General features: G+C 44.0%; 1 protein-coding gene across 2 annotated transcripts in view; it reads right to left on the reverse strand.

The window, feature by feature from the left end:
- LOC144499747 (uncharacterized) overlaps positions 1-20,608 on the reverse strand; it is a 99,350-nt gene that overhangs the window by 37,145 nt on the left and 41,597 nt on the right. For both annotated transcript variants that reach the window (XM_078222186.1, XM_078222275.1), the window contains exons 3-4: positions 13,368-13,480; positions 9,559-9,661 (exon numbers count right to left, since the gene is read on the reverse strand). In XM_078222186.1, the coding sequence (XP_078078312.1) occupies positions 9,559-9,661; positions 13,368-13,480 (216 nt within the window). The remainder of the gene's footprint in view (positions 1-9,558; positions 9,662-13,367; positions 13,481-20,608) is intronic.

The raw sequence follows: 20,608 nt of genomic DNA on the forward strand, positions 1-20,608 counted from the left end.
ACCTGTCCAGGGCCTTGAGGTGGCATCTGTATGTAGTCCAAGTTTCTGAGACATACAGAAGAGTTGGGAGGATGACTGCCTTGTACATGAGGGTCTTGGTGTCAGCATGAATGTCATGGTCATTGAAGATTCTAATCCTTAGGTGTCCAAGAAGAAAACGACACTGACATCACTCGTGGAACTTCAGTATGTGGATGTCATTTCTATCTCCGCGCTCTCGGAAGAGAATCTCCAAGCCATGCTTGACACCTTCACGGAAGCATACTGAAGAACCAGTCTTGGCCTCAACCTCAAGAAGACTCAAATCCTTTACCAACCCACTCCAGGGCAAGATCCAATCTCTCCCTCCATCAAAATCGATGGAGAAACCCTCCTAAACATGAACATTTCCCCAACTGGGGAGTCACCTCTCATCTAAGGCAAGGTTCCCTGGTAACTTAATACTAAGGAGTTCCCAACTTCCTCAGCTACATCAGTTATGTTTGCAGACCTGATTTGTAGGGGACAAGGGCTATCCCTTAAGGATCTGACTAATGGCCCCCTTTAGGAGCCCTCAAACTGAGGCTGAGTGCAACTATGACAACAGCCATGTTGTCACAAAGTGTACAATCGAGCAGGCCATTGAAATTCTACAAATGTGATTCAGGTGCAGCCCTACAGTATGGCCCAGCAATAGGATCAAGAAAGCAGTGGTGCATTGCATGCTGCATACCATTGCTTTGCACAGGAGCCTACAACTCAAAGAGGAAGAGGCCATGACCCAATCCCAACTTCTGAGGAGAAGGAATTCGATGAGGATGATGATGAGGAAGAAGACAATGAGGATAATGAAGTCGATAAGGATGGTTAGGAGGGGGTTTTAGGGTTTCCTCCGGGTACTCCAGTTTCCTCCCACATTCCAAAGATGTGCGGGTTAGGTGGATTGGCCATGCTAATTTCTCTCTCAGTGTACCCGAACAGGTGCTGGAGTGTGGCGACGAGGGAATTTTCACAGTAACTTCATTGCAGTGTTAATGTAAGCCTACTTGTGACTAATAATAAATAAACTTTTACTTTTAACTTTAGGGAGGCAGCCTCTGTCCATTGAGACAATTCTGAAACAGAAGAGGATGTATAAGCCACCAATGGCAGAGAAGCTGGAAAGCATGGCCATGTCGCCAGGGCTGACTCTGTGCAGGAGGGGAATCATCACCAGCCATGTCCTTGTGCAGAATAGATTCTCATAGTTTAGTTTAGTTTATTTATTAGTCACAAGCAGGCTTACAATGACAACACAGTGAAGTTACTGTGAAAATCTCCTAAGTCCTCCAATCTCACACTTTCCATCAGCCAGTCCCTGGTGAGCAAATTCCAATTAAGAACCCTTTGACATTGATGCAACATTTACTCAGTGCAATGCCCAACCCTGACAAAGGAGAACAACGTCAACGAGTTTGACTTAGACAAAATAAAATGTTTGCAATCCTCACCATCAGTATATTGTAAATGCGCATGGTAAGAAGTCCTCCACAACCAGGCCTCTCACAGAAACACCAGTGCCTGTATATGAGGTGAGAAACCCATCACCCTGTGCACACTCAAACCATGGCCACAATGCTCGTGCCATAATGGCTTAAGGCCTCAAATCCAGTCTGATATGTTTGTATGTGCCAACATACAGTCAGATAAAGCACATACTGCAGGATGAACCCACAACTGTGCAGCAAAATCTCTTTGAATTAACTTTGCACCATCCATTCCAGCCAATGGTCCAGTTTCTGGAGTGGGTGCCATATGTAACATTCCAGACTTCCATAAACCTTGACTTCCCCTCAGAAACCACATCTTCTCTCACCTGGAATTCAAATGTTGCCATTACTGCTTCAAGTGAGCAGGTGTCCGATGCTCACACACACTCTTACAAAGTGCCCCTGCCGCCCACCGTGTTGCCTCAGGGGAGCTTGAGTCACTTCTTGGTCTGAATTGCATTGAGAAGCGTGACAGCCGGCCTTGTCATGCAGGCACCTGTTCGGGACCTCCGTCAAACTGCCGGCTCTGCATCTCTGCATAGGCAGCTGTGGTCACTGCTACATATGGAGCAGACAAGGGTCTGGGAGGGGGGCTGGGGAGGCGGAAGAAGATGAGGGTGTTGAGAAGCTCTTGGATATGGAGGAAATGGTTCTCAACTTATGCTTGGTGCCATGTATGTTGCAGCTGTGACTCTAAGGAAACATGCTGTACTCCACAACCACTGGCAGCGCGACTGGCTTACTGCCCCTTAGTCACACGGTTATGCCATGACAGCGTGCAGCTGTGAGGGACCTGGTCACGGGTCAATTGTGTTGGTGCATCCTGACAGATAGGTGGCAAGAGCTTAGATTAATGACCATGGCACCGTTCATTGTTCATCCACAGAGGCATGGTTGCTAACTACATTATTTCAGAATATCTTTACCAGGTAACGAAGCCAAGATGATGCCATCTCCATGGCTATGTTTTGCGAATCCACTCCATGACTTCAGTGCTTTAGTAGGGTGACAATGATAGTTCTTTCCTAGGGAAAGTCCATGACGTGTCATCCTTGGGACATTTTCAGAGCTCCTACTCATCTGACAAGTCAATAATGTCTCTTCTGAAACACTGGACCATCCAACCTCTCAAATGCGTCTTTATGAAGGCCCACCTTTAATCTGCACCCGAGATGCCCAAACTGCAACAGGCCTATCCCCGACCCCATCATACTTCTGCGGTTGCCCACCCTGGCTCCGAATATCGGACAACCCCCACAGACCAACAATCAGACACTCGGGGCCACATTTATAGAAGTTGGATTTGCAGAGTCAGGAATTCTCCTGACACTCGACATCCGATTCACGGATAAAAATCCAAGCCTGCACGTGTAGGAGATGCAAACATGTTTGGAAGCTCCATTGTTCTGGGGGAAAGTAAGCAAATAACGTAGGCCAAGGTCTTAAAAATCAAAAGGCACATAAAATATTATTCAATTAATTGAAAGATGCTGCTATGTAATACGTATTTCTTGAATTTATTTAATTTAAAACTCACTCTGGATAAGTATCAGTTAATGAGAGAAATAGTGGATGAATATGTTTTTGAGAAATTCAATTCATTCACTTTTCTTTATTGGTGGTTTTGCCAGGTTATCAGGCAGCATCTTTTTTCAAATGTCACTAATGTCTCCTTTGCAATTTTCTTGCTGCTTTTAAACACTAGACAGGTGGGTAGTGGGACAAGACTCAGACACATCCCCAGAATCGTTATCTGCAGGGAAAACACTTCGAGGGCCACAGGGAAAAGGGAGGGGAGTGGGACTAGGTGGCTGCTGGTGTGCCAGATGGCCTCCTGTGAGGTAACCATTCAATGATTCTCTAGAACAGCTGAAAAACAAGAGTGATTTTTCTCTCTGTGATGTTGAAGCTTGTGTGATATTTCAAACATAATGATTTGCTGCCCCCTAATGGTATAAGTTTAATTACCGTCAGTCAGTGTAAAACCACTTCCAAATAGAAATGACTTCCTTAACTTGTCTGAAAAAAAAACTTTACTTTCCCTGCATTTTATGAAAAACGACTTCTTCCAAATATTTTTGTTCAGTTATCTTTTGTTACAGAAAAACAGTTTGCCAAATTGTCTGAAAACGAGCAGAGAGCATGGACTGTTTTCAGAAAAGAAACAGCGATTTTTCCTTTGACGTCAATGTTCTAGATTAGACCTCAGGCTGAAATAGCTTCTGCTAAAGGCAACTAAGTCATTGTAGTTCACACATAAGGGGTGAAAATCTCTCCACCAAGGCGAGTTTAGTGGCAGAGGGAAGGGGGGGAGGGTGTCTAATCGGATGGGAGGGTGGCTGGTTGCAACTGATACCAACTTAAGGGGTTTATTCATCCAGTGGCAGCAACAAGTCACCATGCAGGAAGCTCGAAAAGCAAATCCTGTCAGTGCTCCTTGCAGATTTAGAATCCCGACAGTGAAGGAGGCCATTCAGCCCATCGAGTCTGCACTGTCTCTCCGGCAGAGCATCCCAGCCAGGCCCTATCCTTGTAACCCCACATACTTACCCCGCTCATCTCCCCTATCTAAATATCTTTGGACATTAAGGGGCAATTTAGCATGGCCAATCCACCTAACCTGCACATTTTTGGACTGTGGGAAGAAACCAGAGCACCTGGAGGAAACACATCCAGACACGAGGAGAACGCGCAAACTCTACACAGACAGTGACCCAAGGCTGGAATTGAACCCGGGGGTCCTGGTGCTGTGAGGCAGCAGTGCTAACCACTGTGCCACCATGGCACCCCTGGATCAAGGGATCCAGCATTGGGAAGGGGGCAGCTGGTTCAGAACCCCCCCTTGCCTTTCCTTCCAATCCCCCCTTTCTACCCCCCACCACCTCCATCCTGCCTTCACACACCTGTGCCCTGGATCTCTCAGCAACCCTGAGCCTCAGGTGGGTGCAGTACCGGCAGTGCCACAGCTCCCAAGGTGGTGCCGCTGAACAATGCAAAGCTGCTGCCTCTGATTGACTGGCAGATCTCGCGGGTGAGATTTCCATTTCCAGGGTTCTTGATCCCAGAGAAGTGCCTGGGAGACACTTAAGGCAGCACTGCCTCCCAAAAGGAGGCAACTCGGTGCTGATTCTCTAGCCGGCAGGCATGACTCATATCACATCACATCACATTGGGGCATGGACAGAGTGGATAATCAGAAGTTTTTCCCCAGGGTGGAAAAGTCAATTACTAGGGGGCATAGGTTTAAGTGCAAGGGGCAAGGTTTAAAGGAGATGTACAAGGCAAGTTTTTTACACAGGGGGTGACGGGTGCCTGGAACCCGCTGCTGGGGGAGGTAGTGGAAACAGATACGACAGTGACTTTTAAGGGGCAAATACATGAATAGGATGGGAATAGAGGGATATGGTCCCCGGAAGGGTAGGGGTTTTAGTTCAGATGGACAGCATGGTCGGTGCAGGTTTGGAGGACCGAAGGGCCTGTTCCTATGCTGTAATTTTCTTTGTTCTTTGTCACCCAGGTTGTCCCTTTACCCTTATTTAGCAAAATGGCGACAAAGAGAACCAGCGATCTGAGATGGGACATATGAAAAATATTTAACCATATAGTTTCTGGAGCCTGTTCCACTATTCATAGAGATCATGGCCAATCATTAGTTTAACTCCATCCACCCAACTTGGTGCCATATCTCTCAACACCCTTGGCTAGAAAACATCTCAGAATTAATTGATTTGGCATTTGCTGCCTTTTGTGACAGAGGGTTCCACACTTTCATTGAAGAAGTGTTTCCTGAACTCTCTCCCGAATGACTTTGATTTTAAGATTATGTCCCTCCCCAATGGAAAATGTTTCTATTTACACAATCCACATCAATTCCTTTAAAACTCCTAAAAACATCAATCAAATCACCCAGTATTTCCCTATAATCCGAGAAAAACAAGTCTTATCTACGAATTCACTGTTCACAATCTAACACATGGAGTCTGGTGAATCTGCACTGCACTCTTTCCAAGGTGACTACGTCCTTTCTATGGTCAGTGTTTAGAACTCTACACAGTATCCTAGTCTAACCAATAGCTTGTAGAGCTGTAATGAAATTTCCTTCCTTTTATATTCTAGCCCACTCATTAGAAAGGTGACATTTCAATACTGTTTTTGATTATATGACTATATTTATCCCTGTGGTTAGCACTGGTGCCTCACAGTGCCAGAGACCCAGGTTCAATTCCCAGCTTGGGTCACTGTCTGTGTGGAGTTTGCACATTCTCCCTATATCTGCGTGGGTTTCCTCCGGATGCTCCGGTTTCCTCCCACATTCTGAAAGGCGTGCTGGTTGGGTGCATTGACCCGAACAGGCGCCGGAGTGTGGCGACTAGGGGAATTTCACAGTAACTTCATTGCAGTGTTAATGTAAGCCTTACTTGTGACTAATAAATAAACTTATTTTAGTGACACGCATACAAGGACTCCCAAATGTCTTTGGAACACCACTGTTCCTAGTTTTTCACAATTTACAAAATACTCAATTTGATCCTCTTTTTAGTCCAAAATGGATGACCTGACAGTTGCCTGTGTAGAAATCCATCTACCACAGTTTTGCCCTCTTCATTAATCTATTGATGTCATTTTCTAATCTGATGCTTACAAAATTTACCATGCCACCAATCGTTCTGTCATCGGCAAACTTGTATATATGGGTGTCTTTTGTGTTATCTAAGTCATTAATAAGTACAGTGAGCTTTTAAGATCCCAGCACAAATAGCTATGTGACACTACTGGCCATTTCTTCACAACTAAAGTAAATGTTGATTATCCCTACTCTCTATCTTCACCTGCCTAATCAATTTCCTACCCAGGTTCACAATTTGTCTTCAATTCGATACACTTTCATTTCAGATAACAGTCTTTTGTGTGAAAACTTTTTGAATGCTTCATGAAGTTCATATAAATTGCATTCATAGACATTCCTATCTCTCAAAAAAATTGGTTAGGTTGTTCAGACATGACCTATTCTTTACACACCCATGTTCGCTCTCTCCATTCAGCTCAAAATTTTCTAAGTGCTTAATTATTCGACAGACCAGCAGGCGCCACGACAGGCCAGCAGGGCCCACGACAGACCAGCGGGCCCCACGACAGACCAGCAGGGCCCATGACAGACCAGCAGATCCCATAACAGACCAGCAGGGCCCACGACAGACTACCAGGTTTATAATTCCTGGTGTCCTGGTTTGCTCTCGGCTCTGTTTTTAAATAATGGCGTTACATTTGCAATTTTCCAATCTAATGAACACAGTGGTGTCGAGGGTAACAAAGCAGAAGGTGTAGTTTATTCTTTAGAAGATCGAAGAAAACTATGAAAGGCTATTGCTAAAATGGGGCAAGGACGAGAAAGTGACAGATTAAATATAAGTAATCATCACGTGATGCATTTTAGTTAAACAAAAACAGTACTTATATTCTGAATGGAAGCAAACTTGATGCTGTGGAAGAGCAGAGGTACTTAGCGATACAGGCTCATAGGCTTCAGATTGAGTTGACTGCTAATAGGATACTAGATTTTATCTCGAGGTACAGAACATAAAAACCAAGAAGATAAGCCTCTATAAAATCTTAATAAAACTTCAGTAAGAGCACTGTGTGCTGTACTGGCCTCACAGAATCACAGAATATACAGTGCAAAAGAGGCCCTTCGGCTCATCGAGTCTGCACCGACGCATGAACAAATCTGGTGCTTTACAGAGGGTACAATGCAGATTCACTCAGATGTTCCCTGGTGTGAGAAAATTGAATTATGAATATGGAGAAAGAACAGAGACTTTTTTCATTTTCATTGGCAGATTGCAGAACAATAGACGGCAGTGTTTACAATTATGGAAGGATGGAGCTGGTTAGATTGAAGCAAACTGCTTCCAGTAATTTGGCAGGTCAAAGACAAAGGGCCAAGAGACAGTAAGATATTTAGGATAGAGCTGTGCGGCTGTGCAATTCCTTCTAGCATTAGTAATTGAGCCAAAAAAGCTGTAAATATTCACAACTAGATTGGATAAGTGCACGGAGAAATGGGAGGGGGATGTGAATAGAATTATTTTTTCCTTTGGCCATGATAGACCAAAAGGTCAGTCTCTGAGTTGTAACTTCAAAGTATTTCTTTATTTTTCCTTTAATGTAGCTGCCGGCCGATCACCACCTCTTTCTACTGCTCTGCCTCCATTACAAGGTCATATAAAGCAACGCTGGCAGTGAATCCCATGGTCAGGACTTGATGATAGAAGATGGAAAGCAAAAAATTGCTGGTAATCAGTTTGCAAAATATTCTCAGTTGCAGAGCTGTGAAATCATGGGGAAATGTTAACAGGAAAGAGGAGGAGGACTTGGGGTGTGTGCATGAGTGCATGCATGGAGTTAAATACCCCAAAAGTAATTTAGGGTTGGGTTTCCAGCATCACCCAGTCCACTTCTGCGTTACATTTAGGTGGATTTGGAGGCGAATAGGGAATCCTCTTGGAGCTGTTGGTAAGTACCTAAATTATCCAAATCTATCATCAGCTACTGTTGTAACCATCTATCCTGGCTTTAACACTTTGCACACCTACTTTCTGAGCCGTCAGCAACTTACCAGGGTCACTGAGCTAAGTGCACATCGAGAGGTGCTTTTTCAGTGAAACTGACAGGTTGGCCAGGCTTTGAATAGTGAAATTGAAGAGCTGTAGCCATAGCCAGGTGAGAGGCTGGTAATCACAGAATTTCTTCTGAGGATGCGCTTTGACTGCTTGACAGGCGATTGCCAACTTCTTGGAAGTCAGTTACACCTGCCTTGCACTTCACTCACCTACAATTATACTTCACTGTTGTCATTCTTCAGCATAGGCATGACAGTAACTTGTGAAGTGCTACCTTAGCATCTCTGATGAAGAACACGAGGAGCAGCAACACTAATTCCAACAACAGCCTCAGCTACATAGACCATAGAAACATAGAAGACAGGAGCAGGAAGAGGCCATTTGGCCCTTCGAGCCTGCTCTGCCATTCATTATGATCATGGCTGATCATCCAACTCAATAGTCTAATTCTGCTTTCACCCCATAACCTTTGATCCCGTTCACCCCAAATGCTATAGCCAGCCACCTCTTGAATACATTCAATGTTTTGGCATCAACTACTTCCTGTGGTAATGAATTCCACAGGCTCACCACTCTTTGGGTGAAGAAATGTCTCCTCACCTCCAGTCCTAAATGATCTACCCCAAATCCTCAGACTGTGACCCCTGGTTCTGGACACCCCCACCATTGGGAACATCCTCCCTGCATCTACCCTGTCCAGTCCTGTTAGAATTTTATAAGTCTCTATGAGATCCCCCCCTCATTCGTCTGAACTCCAGTGAAAACAATCCTAACCTCATCAATCTCTCATACTTCAGTCCCGCCATCCCCGGAATCAGCCTGGTAAACCTTCGCTGCACTCCCTCGATAGCAAGAACATCCTTCCTCAGAAAAGGAGACCAAAACTGCACACAATACCTGCTCCTCAGTCACATCACCCTCGACAGGACAGAGGGGACGGACACAAATCCAGCTTCAAGGAAGCAAGAGCCCCTATGAATCATAGAATTCCCACAGTGCAGGAAGAGGCCATTCGGCCCATTGAGTCTGCATCGACTACAATCCCACCCAGACCCTATCCCTGTAGCCCCGCATATTTACCCTGCTAGTCCCCTAACACTAGGGTCAATTTAGCATGGCCAATCAACCTAACCTGCACACCTTTGGACCATGGGGGGAAACCGGAACACTCGGAGGAAACCCATGCAGACATGAGGGAAACGTGCAAACTCCACATAGACAGTGACCCAAGCCAGGAGTTGAATCTGGGTCTCTGGCGCTGTGAGGCAGCAGTGCTAACCACTGTGCCACCGTGCTGCTATGGCAGAGGATCAGCACTCTCTTGACATGTTTAAGTATCAGTGATTTCAAAACACTTCTGACTTAAATTGTTTGAGGACAACAGTTGTACGTAAACTCCGCTTTGGAACCAATATGTAAGCTATACGTACGAATTGAATAACTTGGCATGGTTCAGGTGGCCGCCTAAAGTCGACTGTGTTTTTATTCTTGATGTGGATGGTGACGTTGAAGGGTGAAAACTTGACTCTATACCTGGAATGCAAGAAGTGATATTTCAATGCAAGACAAATAAAGAAGATTACGTTTTGCATAATGTAACTTTAGGAGTACAGAGCTTTGCGCCCTTCTCTATTTGTCTTTGACAAAGATCCTGAATGAGTTTCAATCATTATACAATTTATTATTAAGTATGTAATCCTGAAAGTTTTGATTCAAAGGACAGAATGGAATATGGAACTGCTACGGAGGCAGCAAGAAGTTTAAAACAGTCCTCATGAAATTGACAAATTGGAAATCTATTTTCATTTCCTGATAAAACCATTTTTCCCCATGAAAACCATGACCACTTATTTATTAATCTGGAGAACATCAGTTTAGTGTAGGGAAGCAGCAGGAGAACATTTCCAAAAAAGATCTGACTGAAACCAGAGAGATATTGGAAATACCCCAGATGTGTTAAAATGTGATGGTTTTACATGCAGTAGGGATGGTTTCATTCATGGAGGTGGGCAGGCTTTGTTATACAGCAAGAGTAAGTACCATTATCATGAGCACTCAAGTACAGCATGGACATATCATCACCAAAGGACAGTTAGTACAAAAGTAAAATACTGCGGATACTGGAAAACTGAGGTAAAAACAAAAATTTGCTGGAATTACTCAGCAGGACAGGCGGCATCTGTACAGAGAAACAGAGGGCCCGATTTTACCATCAAATTGCGCCCCTTTTCGGACGCAAAAACTTGGTAAAGTCGGGCGTGGGCGAGTAGGGTGATCCACGCCCCCTCCGCACCGGTTCCCCCTTTACCAAGGGTCGAAAATAGCCGCCATCGGGACCACGCCCGAAATGGCCGAGACGTCAATTTAAATGAATTTGCATGCATTTAAATTGACTTAATGGGCTGCACACCCAAACTCACCGGCACTTCCCCCTTTACCACCGCGTTCGTCTGTCCAGATTTGGCACAAAACAGACATGGTCCGCAAAGGTCCAATTCGGGCGCTCCAGTTTCTGAGGAGGTCAGTTCCGAGCTTCCGGCAGCTCTCTGACTCAAATCGGTGGTTTGGGGGGAGAAGGGGGGGTGGGGAGGCAGGTCAGATGGCTCTTTGGTTGGGGGGAGGGAGGCGGGTCAGATGGTTCTCTGGTGGGGGGGGAGGGGGTCTGCTGCCACTCTGCGTGTGATCGGGGGGGGGGGGGGAATGGGGTGTCCACTGCCACTCCGCATGTGATCGGTGAGAGTGACGATGGGGTCCGCTGCCACTCTGCATGTGAGCGGTGGGGTGAAGGGGGGAGGGGCCCACAATCAGTCTGGTATAAGGGGGTCAGTAATGTTGTGGGGGTGAGGCAACGTCTGTGGGGCCAGGGGGAAAGCATTATCCGGCCCGGGAGCGATGTGGCAGAGAGTGTTTTTCTATTTTCTTGACTGCACATGCACAGTTGAAGGCTCCGATCGGAGCTGCAGTGTTTCGGGCCCGATAAGCCCCGCCCACAGGGGCGGAATCACTGATACTTTTTCAGGCAGAGTGCGTATGGGGACGCCACAGAATGGGTCTAAAAGTCGGATCTGAAACACTCCCAGTTTCAAGTCCACCCAGAACTTAGAATCAAAATGGTAAAATAGGGCCCAGAGTTAAGGTTTCTGGTCAAAATGGTCTTTCATCAGAACCAAGGTTAGATGGGAAGTGGCTTAAATTCTGCTTATTCCCTCCGCATCCATTCTGTCAAAACCTTACATAAAGACCTCTATTAGGTCACTTTCTTTTGCTTGTCAATTCTTTCCTTATGTGTATACCCATGAATTTCAGGTATCATCATTGTGAATCTTTTTGGTACCCTCTCCAATGTCTCTAAAATTGCATGCAGTACTCCAAGTGTGGTCTCACCAAGGTTAGGTACAGGTTTAGCATAACTTTCCAAGTCTCGATCTCCAGAAATAATGGCTAGTGTTTAGTTTGCTTTTCATGACCTTGTTAGCCTGTGGTACAACCTTTAGTGATTGGCGCAAGAACAGAACTGATGAACAGTCAAACGGACTCAAAATGTTGGGTCTGCTTTCTCCCTCCCTACAGATGCTGCCAGACCTGCTGGGTTTTTTTCCAGCATCTGCTGTTCTTGTTTCGGATTCCAGCATCCGCAGTATTTTGCTTATTTAAGTGATTGGCATATTTGTTCCAAGATTCTCTACCCCCACCTAGACTTGGACCTTCCAATGAATAAATCAGCTTCCTATTCTTCCGACCAAAATATTAGGACTTTGCTTACTAATTATTTACCCATCCTGCAAGTTTATTAATGTGCTATCATTTGTTGGAGTCCTTCTCAGTATTGACTATCTCTCCAATTTGGTGTCATCCACGAATTTAGAAATTGTATTTTTGATTCCTAAGTCCAAATTGTTAATATAAACTGTGAACAGCAGTGGGCCCAGCAACGGCCCTTGTGGATCACCACTTTCCACCTTCTGCCAGTCTGAATAACTACCCTTCAGCTCACTCCCAAATCCTGTCTTGAAGCCTGCTGGCAAATCATTCTGCCACTTGAACCCTGACTCTACAATGTATTTTTTACTCGTTTCACTAATTTCTCCACACATTTCTTCCCCCACCTTCCTTCCACTATTAGGTGATCTGTAGACTAGCCCTATTAGAGTGACTGATCCTTTATTATCTTTGTTCTGTATTCACAAGGATTCTATTTTCATTTTGCGGCATCTCTTTTTTTCGACTGCCATTATTTTTTCCAGAATAAGCACAGCAGGGAATTCATATGGTGTTCGTGGAAGTGGAAATGACTAGGGTTGGGAAGCATTTTCCGATCGGGGCCATTGTGATCTCCTGGACTCGTTTCGAGCGCCTCAGGGGGTCGGAGAGGAATTTCCCAGATTTTTTTTCCCCATATTGGCCCTGGGGTTTTTCACTCTGGGTTTTCGCCTCTCCCTGGAGATCACATGGTCTGGAATGGGGGGGTGGGGGTAAGTTAATAGGTTGTAATGAACAAAGCATCGTAGCTGTGAGGGACAGCTCGGTGGATAGGATATTGGTATGTAGATAGGCTGGAAAATTGGGCGGGGATCCTGGATTCAGGATTCAATCCTGGACCGGGGAGCGGCGCAGGCTTGGAGGGCCGAAGGGCCTGTTCCTGTGCTGTATTGTTCTTTGTTCTTTGTTCTTTGTTCTAATGTATCTCCCCTTTCTATCTTTTCTAAATATGTTATATTGAACTGGTTCCTCTGCGCATGATAGGGGCCTCTCCACTCTTGAAAAAATGACGAGACAACAAAATCAGCCCTAATAAGAGCCCTAACTATGTAAATTCTGCTGTCCATCTTCATGAAGCTTGCAGCCAATTTTATCTCCAGGCAACCCCAGGAAAGTTCCCCGATGCTGGGAATGCACGTAAAAGACCATAAGATCATAAGATATAGGAGCAGAATTGGGCCATTTGGCCCATCGAGTCTGCTCCGCCATTCGATCATGGTTGATATGTTTCTCAACCCCATTCTCCTGCCTTTTCCCCGTAACCTTTGATCCCCTTTCCCTGTAACCTTTGATCCCCATCACTACCACCAGTGCCAAGTCCTCCAAGACAGGACTGGGAAAACTCAGCTTATTAACTCTGTTTCTTTCTCCACATGATGCTGTCAGACCCGCTGAGCATTTCCAGCATTTCCCTTTTTGTGTTTACATCAAAACCACGTCTTCTTTTGGAAATTATTTTTAAAAAGCGACACTATTATACCTGTATCAATGCTGACATTTGAAGACTTGAGAATTGTTTCACCGTTAAAACAGTTCACACTGATGGTGTAAAGAGTCCCGGTCTTTCGATCTGTTAGCTTCAAACTTCCGTTTCTGAAATGTTAATGAACATGTTCATTTAATACACCGACATAACACCAAGCTGCTGTAAAATATTGTAAAACAGTAGGTGTAAACATGAAACAGGAAGCACCACAACTGTGGTGTCTGGTAATTCATCATTTAAAAAAAAATCAAAGCATCAATATATCTCAACAATGTACTTATACTGTAGATAGTTTATTACAGTTAGAAAGTGGCAATAAACCATAATTTTCTTCAACTTTGTATCTTGTACAATGTAACAAAACACAAACTGTTCAGATCCCATTGGAGTTTTCAGAAATTAAACAATAATAGACGAGATTGATAGAAGATATATAGACAGGTGCTAGATCAATGGATCGACGCATTTGTTGAGAGAGGAATGTTGTTCAGCCAGCAGCTTTCAATTCTTCTTCAGAAAGGTGCAATGAGATATTTCCTGTCTATCTGACAGGATGTCAGCATGATAGCTCAACTAAAAGACAGCAATGAGAGGTTCCTACAATATTTAGGAACAGATATCAATGTAATCTGAGCACAATGAAATGAAATGAATGAAATGAAATGTCTGTGTGGGTTTCCTCCGGGTGCTCCGGTTTCCTCCCACATTCCGAGGACGTGCTGGTTAGGTGCATTGACCTGAGCAAGCGCCGGAATGTGACGACTGGGGGAGTTTCACAATGGCTTCATTGCAGTGTTGGTGTAAGCCTTACTTGTGACTAATAAATAAACTTGAAGTGCTTGCATAATTAATGGGAAAAAAACAGCTTGCATTCATTTGGGGCGCCTGCTGCCTCACAGCACCAGTGACCCGGGTTCGATTCCCGGCTTGCATCACTGTGTGTGTGGAGTTTGAACATTCTCCCCGTGTCTGCGTGGGTTTCCTCCAGGTGCTCCGGTTTCCTCCCACACTACAAAGATGTGCGGGTTAGGTGGATTGGCCAAGCTAAATTGCCCCTTAGTGTCAGGGAGACTAGCTAGGGTAAATGCCTGGGATTATGGGGATAGGGCCTGGGTGGGATTGTGGTTGGTACAAACTCGATAGGCGGAATGACCTTCTTCTGCACTGTAGGGATTCTATGATTCTAAATACCTCTGAACATAGCAGAATTTTAAACATAAACAGATGCAACGACACTCAGGCAGGGGACGAGGCTAGCCCATTGCACTGGGGGTGTGCTGACGCCTGCAATCGTGGTTTGCCTAAGTTAGGGTAGAGTAAAAGATCAGGGCAGCCCGTCAGGTTGAACCAAGACTTTACCTGGTGCAATTTTTCAAAGCCATCCTCGGCCTTTTGGCTAAGCTGAAGCATTAGATTAAACCCAGGGCAGGGTGCAATGCCTCATCCTGTCAGCTTGGATCTTCTTTTATCAAGCCCTCGATGGGATGTGATGTCATGTCTTGTCAGTTTGGATCTTGTTTGTCCCTCACATGGGGACCATGAATTGGATTCAATTTGAATTGGGGTATTTTGGATGGAATAAAAGTACAACTTTATTTGGGAATCTTTTACATCGGTTCAAAAACGCATTTTCCCAAAGCAGTTCTTGCTGACAAATATGACTACACTCCCAGTTCAGAGTGGCGAGTTTTCACCCATTGTGCCTGTTTGAGACTGTTCATACATTGTGCTCAGAAGCTTGGGTGGACAGCGACCCATGATTCCAGCATTAGTCACCTGGACCTGCACCAACCAGCACTTAGTTGAAGCCTAACTCAGGTCTGTTTCTTCTGTTGCTGCTGCAATTATTTTAAATTACTTTCAATTCAGTTTAAATTAGTTCAAATTCAGTCACTTACAGCAAAGCAGAGCACACCTGTGTGTCTTCAATTGCCTGCTGCTTGCAAATCTTATGTATGAAAAGCAGATCAAAGCAGCCAATTGGTGCCAATTATAAAGTAGGAATGGGTCATTTCCTCCCCTTCGATTCCCCTTGATGATACAGGGGAAAGTCCTGATCCAGTCAATCACATGGCATGTTTGTGCTAACTTATGGGAGATTTGATGTTTACACAAATTTACACAAATGAGTTTGAGCTGAAACTTGAACCTACGTCAGCAATACTGGTGTAGTGTCCAATACATCCCTACAACATCCACCATGATTCTTTAGATTACATTAGCAACACGCACTATATATTCCCCATAAACACAGCGACACTTGCTAACTCTGGGCGAGGGCGACAAATTGAATCAATGATTTCTTTCATAAAGCCAAAAATAAGTTAATTATTGTTAGATAAGTCCAGCTTTTGAAAGCAAACAACAATAAAAATACCCTAAAATAACTGCAAAAGGTTAATTCTATTTGCTGTCCTTAAAATCATAGTCATTTATTCCACAGGAGGCCATTCATCCCATTGAGTTCATGCCAACTCCCTGTATAGCAATCCACTCAGTCCCACTCCCCCGCTCGATCCCGATAGCCCCGCAGGTTTACTTCCTTCAAGTGTTCATCCAATTATAGATTGTTTCCACTTCCACCATCCTCCTGGGCAGTGAGTTCATACCACTCACTGCTTACATTCCCCTGATTCACTCATCTCAAATCTTAAATCTGTGCCCCTTAGTCCTTACACAATCATCTAATGTGAAAAGTTTTACCTTGTTCGCTTATCTAAATCTGTCATAATCTTGTACATCCCTAATAAATCTCCCCTCAATCTCCTTGCCTCCAAGAATAAGTCCAGCCTTTCCAACCTACCGTTGTGACTAAAATCCTCCATCCCTAGAACAAGTCTGGTAAATCTCCTCTGCCCTCTCTCTCGAGGGCCTTCACATTTTTCCTAAAGTTTGATAACCAGAACTGGATGCAATTCTCGAGCTGCTTTATAAAGGTTCAGTATAAATTACCTGCTATTGTACTCAATTCCTCTAATTATGAAAACCAAGATCCCATACGCTTTGCTAACCACTCTTAATATGTCCTGCCTCCTTCAAAGATCAACGTATGCACATCCCCTGGACCCTCTATTCCTGTGTACTTTTTAGAATTGTGCCCATTAAATCTGTATTGCCTCTCCCTGTCCTTTCTGTCAAAATGCATCACCTCACACTTCTCTGTATTCACCTGTCACTTGTCTGCCCAACCTGCCAACCCATGTCCGGTTGTAGGCAATCGGTATGATCCTCACTGTTACCACTCCTCCAGGTCTGGTATCACGGGGAAATTTTGAAATTTCACTCTGCATTCCAAGATCCAAATAATTCATACATAGCAAAAAAAGCAGTGATCCTAGCACTCACCCTTCGATTCTATAAGCCTCAATTTTGTTAACCAGCCTTTATTTGGTACCTTGTCAACAATTCAAAGAGACAACATTCACTACATTAACTTCATCAATCTTCCCTGTTACTTCATCAGAAGATTCAATTAGATTAGTGAAGCATAATCTGCCTTTTACAAATCCATGCTGCCACTCCATAATTAACTCAAACCTCTCCAAGTGCCTATGGATTTTCTTTCCCTGATTTTGGTTTTCCAAACCACCATTTATTTACCCACCATTCCTGTTAAACTAGCGGGCTTGTAGTTACTAGGAACGTCCTCATACCTTTTGAACAGAGATGTCACATTTGCCACTCTCCAATCCTCTGGCACCTCCCCCATTTCAAGTGTAGATTGAAAACTTAACGCAAGCTTTTCCACTATCTCCACACCCACTTGCTTTAACAACCACTACATTCTGCATTCTCTCGTTTCCTTCTCTATGAACAGTATGCTTTGTCTGTATAGCGTGCAAGAAACAATACTTTTCACTGTATACTAATACATATGACAATAATAAATCAAATCAAATCAAATCAAAAACCTGGGATGCAAGCCATCTGGACCAGATGACTGATTGACCCCAGGCACAGCCAACCTTTCCAGTACCACCTCATTTTCATACTAACCATGTTATACTGTTTTTAGTCAGATTCCTCTTCCTTAGTAAACACCAGTACAAAAAACACATTCAGCATTCTAGTCCTGTGTCTTTAAGCATATAGCATTCACTTTGTCCCTATTAGGACTCATTCCATCTCTCACTACCCACTTACCATTTTAATGCTGCTGGAAGATTTTTGGCTTCCTTCTTACATTGATTGCTATTTTATTCTCATTCTGTCTCTCTGTGCTAGTCTTATTTTCATCTTCACATCTCCTCTCAACCTAGTCTACTTGGAGTAGTTCTCACTTTAAGAACTTAACCTGCTTTGCATCACATACCCTCCTTTTTTGTTTCATCATAATGCCTATCTCTCTCGTCATCCAAGGAGCCCTGTTCTCTTACCTTTCAACCTTGTTGAAATTTACCTAGCCCCTATCTGAAGCTTCTCTTCCTTAAAGATTACCCATTGTTCAGTTAGTTTTCCTGTTCTATTTACCCAGGTTAGATTCCTTCTCATCACATTGAATTTAGCTCTCTTCCAATTTAGAATATCTATATGAAGTTGTCCCTTTGCTCTTCTCCATTACTAATCTAAACATTATGATACAATGATCACTCTTACCCAAATGTTTCCCAGGGACACTTGGTCCAGTTGGCCCACCTCACCTCACCTCCCAGCACCAGATCCAGCAATGCATCCTTTCTCATTGGGCCAAGAACACATTGATCAAGGAACTTCTTCTGGATACATAAATTCATCCCCTTCCTTACAATTCACTATTTGAGTAGAGAAAGCCCGGACCCCCGCCTCCACCCGCCACCCCCCCCCCCCCACCCGCCTCCTGCCGCTGCTAGTATCACCACTCTATAATTTTTGCACATCTCTGTGATTTTCCTGTAGATTTGTTCGTTTAACTCTCTCCCACTATTTGGAGATGTATAGAATACCCCGAGTACCATGATCTTACCATTTTTGGTTAGCAACTCTAACCAAATTGATTCCGTGCTTGCCCTGTCAAAGACATCCCCTCTTTCCAACATTACAATGTCTTTCCTAATCAGTACTGCCACACAACTTTTTTTTTCTTCTCTATCTTTTCTAATCAATTTATATCCCTGTATATTAAGTGCCCAGTCCTCACAATTTTTAAGCCACATTTTTGTTATTGCCACTATATCCTATTTCCACACAGCTATTTGTGCTTGTAACTCACCAACCTTATTCATGACACTTTGGGCATTTGCGTACGTGCATTGTAATCTAGTCTTCACATACCTTGCAGTCCTTCTTAGTCTGCTTCCATCTACCATGATACTACTTCCTTCTCTTGTACTGTCCAACACTCTCTATTGAACTTATTCTTCTTGGCTACTACTATAGGTTGGTGCCCATCCCCTCGACAATTTAATTAAAATTCTACCCATCTCCACAAGTGAGCCTCCCTGTGTGTACATTGCTCCCATTCCTGTTAAATAGGTGCCTTCTGTTCCAGCACTGGTCTCAATGCCCCAAGAATCTGAAGCTCCCCCCTCCTGCACCATGCTTCAAGCCACACATTGATCTTCCCTATCTTCCTATTTCTATTCTGGCTAGCTTGTAACACTGGGAATAATACAGAGATAAGTACCCTTGGGGTCCAATTTTTAACTTCCTTGCAAACCCCTGAAAATCTCACCATAGGACCTGTATACTCTATGCCATTGCTACTAATGTGTATAACAACCTCTGGCTCACACCCTTCCCCCGAAGAATATTCTGCACTCTCTCGTTGATGTACTTTATCTTGGCACCAGGAACATAACGCACAATGCAGAATGCAAAACGGTGGTTACAGAAATGCCTCTGTCCCTTAACTATGGAATTTCCTGTAACAATTGTATTTCAATGCTTTGCTGTTCAGTCCTGTAGAGTCCCTTGTCCATAGTTTGGGATGGACTCTTCCAGGGCATCGTCACTCCCAGCAGTCTCCAATACTGAGTACCTGTTTGAGGGTGACACACATGCCACAGACTCCTGTACTAACTGCCTCTCTCTACTCTTCCGGAAAGTCAACCAGCGACTATCCTGACCTCTCACTGACTGTGGAGTGACCACCTCCTGGAACATGTGATCCCGGAAGCTCTCATCCTCCCTGATGCTCCATAGTGACTCCAGTTACCTCTCAGCTGGGAAATCCTAAACTTGAGCTTGAGCAGCTGGAGATGCTTCCGATACACGTGGTCACCCGAGACATGTGAAGTGTCCTGAAGTTCCCATGTGGCACTGGAATTATAAACATTCATGATGTACTTGGTTGTTAATATTGATAGATTTCTTCTAATATCTGTCTTGTTAATTTTGTACCTGTCCACAATCAGGTTTCATGTTGAAATAATCTGTTTATGATAATGCTTTTTAACATCTTAAGAACTGGGTCATGTCCAAATTAGATCTTTTTTTTCATTTTGTCAAACTCCTTATGAATTACAATTTGTCACATGGAATCATTTTGGCTTCCATTCTCTAAACCATATGAAGAACGTTTAGTACAGTTTGCTATAAAAATGCTCATCAAGTTCATTTATTCTCCCTTTTTCAACCTCTTTTATGAAAATGATCTTCTTTCCAGACAGATGGAATAGTGTCAGTTGATAGGAACAGCGAAAGTAGATGAACTAGAGGAACACCAAGTTCTTCAGAGCTTGGAAAATCTAAGCATCTAGCACCACCAGTTCTAGCAGTTCATTTTTTACAGCATGGTCCAAGTGGCCCACTTCTGTGCCACAATGACTCAATGATCACATTCAAAGCTCTTGTGTATAACCTTGCTTTGGTTCATTTAACTTTCATAGAAGCTTTGATTTGATTTGAGTTATTGTCACATGTATTGGGATACAGTGAAATGTATTGTTTCTTGCGCACTATACAAAGCATACCGTACATAGAGAAGGAAAGGAGAGAGTGCAGAGTATAGTGTTACAGTTATTGCTAGGGTGTAGAGAAAGATCAGCTTAATTTGTGGAAGGTCCGTTCAAAAGTTTGATGCCAGCAGGGAAGAAGCTGTTCTTGAGTCGGTTGGTACGTGACCTCAGACTTTTGTATCTTTTTCGCGACGGAAAAATTTGGAAGAGAGAATATCCGGGGTGCGTGGGGTCCTTGATTATGCTGGCTGCTTTTCCGAGGCAGCGGGAAGTGTAGATGGAGTCAATGGATGGGAGGCTGGTTTGTGTGATGGACTAACATTATGATATTAGGCCTTTCAGTAAATGTTCATCATTTCT

This window comes from Mustelus asterias, chromosome 1 (assembly GCF_964213995.1).
Source record: "Mustelus asterias chromosome 1, sMusAst1.hap1.1, whole genome shotgun sequence".
Classification (NCBI taxonomy): domain Eukaryota; kingdom Metazoa; phylum Chordata; class Chondrichthyes; order Carcharhiniformes; family Triakidae; genus Mustelus; species Mustelus asterias.